This window comes from Marmota marmota, unplaced genomic scaffold, assembly GCF_001458135.2.
Source record: "Marmota marmota marmota unplaced genomic scaffold, marMar, whole genome shotgun sequence".
In the NCBI taxonomy this organism is placed as follows: domain Eukaryota; kingdom Metazoa; phylum Chordata; class Mammalia; order Rodentia; family Sciuridae; genus Marmota; species Marmota marmota.
In genome coordinates, this window is record NW_026000338.1 from 1168855 (window position 1) to 1176097 (window position 7243).

The window sequence follows — 7243 nt, forward strand, 5'->3', positions numbered from 1 at the left end:
AAAAGAAGATCCTATGCCAGGCTGGTCAGATGTAAAAGATGTTTTTCATATTATAACCATTATTTTGTGTGTGAATTTTATTCCTCATTACTGTATGTATAGTTGACAATGTTAAGTATTTTTTTTAAATATCTAGTCTTTTGGCGGGGAGGGATACTGGGGATTGAACTCAGGGGGCACTGGACCACTGAGCCACATCCCCAGCCCTATTTTCTATTTTATTTAGAGACAGGGTCTCACTGAGTTGCTTAGCACCTTGCTTTTGCTGAAGCTGCCTTTGAACTCAGGATCCTCTTGCCTCAACCTCGGGAGCCGCTGGGATTACAGGTGTGCACTACTGCACTGGGTCATCTAGTCTTTCTAGGTATTCTAAAGTGCCCAATATACATCAAAATTAGAAGTAGTAAAATGCAACATATTTTGTAAATTTCTTTTTTGTTAAAATTCATATGAAGTGAAAAAAAATCATATGAAATGTTTTGAGGGTGGGGAGAATAGCCAAAACCCCTCTCGAGTAGTATATATTGTGTGCTGGTTCTCTGGAGAAGGAAAGGGAAAGAGCACCATGCTGGTATGTTTATAATGAGGCAAGAGCAACCACTATTTCTTAGTCTATGTGTTTGTTTCACTTTGCTGTGTACATAATGTATACAAAGGACAAACAAGTCCTAATCTACATCTAGTCTTTCTAGATGCTATAGAGATTGCCAGTCTATGACAGAAGTAGAATTAGTAAACAAATTTTCTGTTTTATGTTAAATTCCTAGGAAAGATTATCTTGTGAAAATTTCAGCATTATAGTCCACTGTGTTGCTAAAGGTCCAGAATTATTATATTTTAAAGGCATTTTCAAATTAGAACTATTGTTACATGTGTGCAGTTTTGAGACTGTTGTTTACACGGGCAAATTGAGTCCTTACATGAAACATCTAGTCTGTCTAGATGTTTAGAAGTGTCCAATATATGTTAAATGTACAGATAATAAAATTTCACTTTGTAAATATCTTTTTTGCTAAAATTCATATGAAATGTTGTGTTTGGGATGAAAATGTAAAACCACCTCTGTGAGCAGGATAGTACCATCTGTACTTGTTCAGCTATGTGAAGGATGTGGGAGGGAAGCAATTGCAAAAGATAAAATGTTAGTGTGTTCATACTTGGACATTTGCATGCATCATTTTTCTGTGTTTTGTGCACTTTGTTCTACTGCGTATATAATGTGTAAATGAGTCCCAATTTTGTGACATCTACTCTGTAGATGTTAAAGAGGATGCCAGTATGTGATAAAGTAGTTAGTAAAATTAGCACATTTTGTACATTTTGTTTTGAAATTCATAGGAAAGCTTGTCCTCTGTAAATGACTTACAGATAATGTTCAGTCTCCAAGCATTGTATATGCCTATATTGTCCACTGAATTGAAAGTACAAGGAAGTGAGAAGGAAAAAGTTCAAGAACCAAATGGTCATATTAGAAGGTTTTTACCTCAAATTACAACCTTGCTATATGTGTAATTTTATTTACCAGTGCTGTATGCATAGTGGAAAAGTTCTTATGTGAAATATGTAGTCCTTCTAGACATTTAGAAGGGCTTTTAAAAGTAGTAGTAGTAATAGTAGTAGTGGTAGTAGTAGTAGTAGTAGTAGTAGTAGTAGTAGTAGTAGAAGAATAAATTATTTGTAAAGATTTTTTTAAAAAAACTTCCAACAGTAGTACTCTCTGTTGTTTATGGGATTCAGGATGATGTTTGTCATTTTCTTTAACCTTTTCTGTGTTTTCCAAATTTTCTATAATGAGCAAGTCTGTTTTATACCCAAGGAGAAATTATTGGGAAAAAAAAAAAAAAGAAACAGAGATCCTAGGATCTGCCTGACCTGCCTTTCCAATATAATCGAGAAAGACTGGACAGAGAATATTAGGGGTAGGTTCCAGGAAATCTCCTTGAGATGCAAATCCCAGACCTAGTTATAAAATATTTTTTCAAGACAATAGACTTGTTTAAATTGTAGTTGTTTTTCAAAAGCCAAGGGTGGGAGGAAAGAATGGTCTTATTAAAGTGGAGCAATACTGCCACCAAAAGAAAAATATTGAAGAAGCCTTCATGATCAGAGGTGAAAGGAGTGAAAGAAAGGAAAGGAGAAGAAAGGGAAATTTTATATGTATACTGATTTCCTCCTTTTGCCTGTCCCTCACTAACCAGTCTTATTCTCTTCAGTAGTCACTATTAAGCTACTGATTGATTATGGCTGGTCTTATCTTGAGCCATTTGACTGGCTAGAAAGAGGGGTAGATCTCTTGAGATTCTGAAAGTTCTTCCTAAAGAAAACAAAAGACCTTGACAGGAGGGATGGGATGATAGCATATGCTAAACAAACATGTCAGGATCAAAACCTTTGGGTGGATTTCCAAACAGTAGTTTTCAAATTGTACTTTATGGAGTGCCAGGGATTCACTAGAAGTGGTTAGGGAAACTCATTTTAACCAGAGTAACCCACTTTGGCTACTTTATGTATTGAATTTCCACAGGTAATTATCTTGGAAGAATAAGACAATATCAACCCCGACCCCAAGATGGCAGCACCCTGCGAAGTGGATGTGGCAGCCTCCTGCGAAAGTGATGGCCAGGGCAGGGGTTTTGGATCCTGGCTGGACAGATGGTTGGAGGTGCTGGGAGTGGACCAAGCCATTTATGGTGCCTACATCCTTGGTGTCCTGCAGGAGGAGGAGGAGGAGGAAGAGAAGCTGGATGCTCTGCAGGGTATCCTGTGTGCTTTTCTGGAAGAAGATTCCCTCCATAATATCTGTAAGGAGATTGTGGAACGGTGGTCTGAAACTCAGAATGTTGTCACCAAAGTGAAAAAAGATGAGGTACAGGCCATTACTATCCTCATTGAGAAGCAGGCACAGATTGTAGTGAAGCCAAGGGTAGTGTCAGAAGAGGAAAAACAGAGAAAAGCTGCCCTGCTGGCCCAGTATGCTGATGTAACAGATGAAGAAGATGAAGCAGATGAAAAGTATGATTCAGGTGCCACCATGATGAACGTTAGTTCTGACAAATCTCTGTTTCGAAACACCAATGTAGAAGATGTCCTCAAAGCTCAGAAATTGGAGCGAGACTCCCTTCGGGATGAATCCCAAAGGAAGAAGGAAGAGGACAAGCTACAGAAGGAGAAAGACAAACTAGCCAAGCAGGAACGCAAGGAAAAGAAAAAGACACAGAGAAGGGCACGAAAGTGATAACCCTGACCTGTTTAATTCTTTCTCCACATCAAGAACTTGATCAAAGGGAAAACTGATTTTGCATTATGTGTATTTAAGAGACATGGGAGAATATTGCATAGTGATTTCCCAAAACATTTCCACTTTTGTTTGCATGGTCAAAAGGAAAGTCACAATCACTTCTAATAGCAAAATTTGCCTTATTTTGGTGGTGTGGGTGACCAGATTACTATAATTGATGTCTTTAACAAAGAGCTGCACTGGGGCAATCTTTACATTTAATACAGAAGTTTTGTGTTCCTTTGGCTCCTTTTTATTTTAATTTGTTATATATGACAGCAGAATGCATTAAAATTCATATTACATATGTAGAGCACAATTTTTCATATCTCTGATTACACAAAGTAGAGTCACACCATTCATGTCTTCATACACGTACTTAGGGTAATGATATCCATCATATTCCACCATCATTCCTACCCCCATGGCCCCTCCCCTTTCTCTCCCTCCCCTTTGCTCTATCTAGAGTTCATATAATCCTCTCCCATGCTACCCCTCCCAACCTCACCATGAATCAGTCTCTTTATATTAGAGAAAACATTCAGCATTTGTTTTTTGGGGATTGGCTAACTCCACTTAGCATTATATTCTCCAACTCCATCCATTTACCTGCAAATGCCATGATTTTATTCTCTCTTTTGTTGAGTAATATTCCATCGTGTATATATACCACATTTTTCTTTATCCATTCATCTACTGAAGGACATCTAGGTTGCTTCCACAGTTTAGTTATTGTGAATTGTGCTGCTATGAACATTGACATGGCTGTGCCCCTGTAGTATGCTGGTTTTAAGTCTTTGGGTATAAACCAAGGAGCGGGATAACTGGGTCAAATGGTGGTTCCATTCCCAGTGTTCCAACGATTCTCCATACTGCTTTCCATATTGGCTGCACCAACTTGCAGTCCCACCAGCAATGAATGTGTGTGCCTTTTTCCCCACATCTTCTTTTGGCTCCTTTTTTTAAATAAAATGTCTTCTCTTGCCTTGAATAAGTTTTCCATGGATAAATATCAGGATTCAAAAAGCTAACTGTTAGAGTTTTTAACTAGAAGAAACATGACCATTCCTCTGAAAAGTGGAAATACAAACTACTTCAGAGGTGATATTTACTCCTAAATATAGTATTGTTCTATGACTGATATATAAAGCTAATGAGGAAGCCAGGTTGGGGTGGTGCACACCTGTAATCCCAGCTCCTGGGAAGGTTGAGGCAGGAGGATAACAACTTTGAGACCAGCTTGAGCAAGTTAAACTAGTCTCAAAAAGGCCTAGGGACTTAGCTCTGTGTTAGAGCACCACTGGGATCAATCCCCAGTGCTGCAAAAAAAAAAGAAAGAAAGAAAGTAAAAGCTAATGAGGAACCCTATCTGGATCCAGATTTTATGTTACATGACAGCAAACAAGAAAAGTGGGAAGAAATTATTTGGAGTGTGTTCAGGATCTGAGATCTTTTTTAAAGAACATTTCAACCTATGGGAGAAAAGATTTTTTGATATAAAGATAGTTAGATTTTTCCTCTTCTAGGCTGTGACACAAGGATGTGTCAGTATTAAGTGCAACTGATTATTAAGCTAGATTCATTTTTTTATAATCATGAATTCTTTTGAGTGCCAGTAGGAATTTTGTTCCAATTTTTCCTAAACATGAATATTAAGATCTGGTAATTACCTGGTTTAGAGACACTGGGAAAATTAACCCTTTTAAAGAAACATGGGGCTAGGGCTGGGGCTCAGCAGTTACACACTTGCCTGGCATGTGTAAGGCACTGGGTTCGATTCTCAGCACCACATAAGAAACACTGGAAATCTTGCTAACAAAGATACTTAGGAGTGTACATAGTAGGTGCTTAACCAATTTATTGAATGAATGAAAGAAAGAAGAACAAACTGCCTGGGAGAGTCAAAAGTGAGCAGGAACTCTTCATTTCTACCTTTTTCACATGCCACATTGAATTTAAATAAGGCCCTTCTCTACTTGACTTCAGGCAATAGTAGACTGTCAGGCTAAAAAGAGCAATTTCTCTGACAAGACAAAGTAGATATTTTTATACTAGGAGTCAGCAAACTACCAACTGCAGGGCAAATTTGGCCATCTCTTTTTGTATGGTACAAACTAAAAATGTCTTTTGTTTTACATTTTTAAGCATTTATAAGAAAAAAAACACATGATAAAGACCATATTGTGGCCTGTAAAACCTACTACCTAGCTCCTTAGAGATGGTTTGATGACCTTTGTTTTATATCACTAACTAGGAGATTAACAAAAACTTTCACCATTTTGCAAAAGGTTGAAAATAAAAATGCATGGTTAAGGAAAAGGAAATATGTCACCTCTTCATAAAGTCCTGTAACCAGGCATTACAAAAAATTATCTTTAAATAAAATAAGTCACCAAAAAAAATCTTGCCAAAACCATGGCCTAGAGCATCACCTAGCTTTTGGTGCTTCATTTAATGTTTATAGAATCATTGTGGATGGAAGTTTCAGTCAGATTTGTTGGGATAGGACTAGAACATTTGCTCCCCTCATTTGTCCATTTCCCCAGAATTAGATGAAATCAGGATGTCTCTAGGTTCATTCACCTTTTGAAATTCACTGTATGTTGTAGAGTAATCCGAAAGTGAGAGGTTGGTTCTCATGATTGACTATACAAGGTTTCTTAAATCTTTTAAGTGGCATGTGTCACTTCCACTTGGATCCTATAGGCCATGGTAGTCACAAAGCCAATCCTGATATCCATGGGGCTGGAACATAAGCCTTTCCTAGTGAGGGGCCCCAAAGGGGTCAAGTATTTCAAGCAGTAATACAATTTATATGAATTCTTTAGAAAATAGAAAAGGAACGTAGCACTCAAAACATTTAAAATTCTCATTTCACTATTAGCCAAATGCAAATCAAATCAATCATCTGTTGGGTTGAGGTTGAACAAAAAATTTAATGGATAGCTATCCAGTATGAGTTAGAATGGAGGGAAATGAGCAATTTTAAACACGGGATTTTATTTTTTCCATATTTTTATTGATGCATTATAGTTATATATAATGGTGGGATTTGTTGTTAAATATTCATACATGCACACAATATAACAATATAATTTGGCCAATCTCATTCCCCAGTATTTTCTCTTTGCCTCCTCCTTCCTCCTCCCCCTGGTCCCTTTTCTCTACTATACTGATCTCCTTTTGATTTTCACCTCCCCGCACACACACTTCCTTTTCTGTTTTCCTCTCTAGCTTCCACATATGAGAGAAAAAAATATGTGCATTGACCTAAGTTTGGCTTATTTTTCTTGACATAATTTTTTAAACTTCCAACCATTTTTCATGTAAATGACATATTCTTTATGGCTTAATACAATTTCATTGTGTATATACCACATTTCTTTATCCATTCATCCATTGATGGACACCTTGGCTAATTCCATAGTTTGCTATTGCACACACTGTTTTTAGTAATGTAACTTGGAATTTTGGGAGAATAATTTGATTGCACCTATAAATTTTTTTAAATTTTCATATATTTATGCAAACAGTTTTACTTCTCAGGATCTATCCCACATACCTGTCTGCTAGTACCTAGTGTTAACAATGACAGGTATATGAAGCCAGTCTAGTTTTCATATCCTTCACTCCATGTTTCCCTAGTCCTCACTTTGGACATTTTTAGAAGTTTCTACTTAGACTTGCTCCAAAATTTCACTACGATACACCATATTGTAGGATCTTTTCACACTTATCCCAGGTACCACTCAATGGGCCATTTCAGTTTGGGCTATCTGATGGTTGTCTTTGCTTGTTTGTATTTTTTTTCTTCCTGCAAGGTATCTATTGGCTATCTTAAATTGTTTCTCAATCTCTCATGTTTATTGTCACAATTGCCCTATGCATGCTTTCTCATTCATTCTCTCTCTCTCTCTCTCTCTCTCTCTCTCTCTCTCTCTCTCTCTCTCTTCTCTGTTTTCCAGG

The 7243-nt window shown here is 37.2% G+C and overlaps 1 protein-coding gene across 1 annotated transcript; it reads left to right on the top strand.

The window, feature by feature from the left end:
- The first annotated feature begins 1810 nt into the window (after positions 1-1810).
- LOC107159252 (coiled-coil domain-containing protein 43-like) lies at positions 1811-3919 on the top strand. Its single transcript, XM_048797423.1, has 2 exons — positions 1811-1919; positions 2525-3919. Exon 2 carries the CDS (start codon positions 2570-2572, stop codon positions 3233-3235), a length of 666 nt encoding a protein of 221 aa, XP_048653380.1. The 5' UTR covers positions 1811-1919; positions 2525-2569; the 3' UTR covers positions 3236-3919.
- The last annotated feature ends 3324 nt before the right edge of the window (positions 3920-7243 follow it).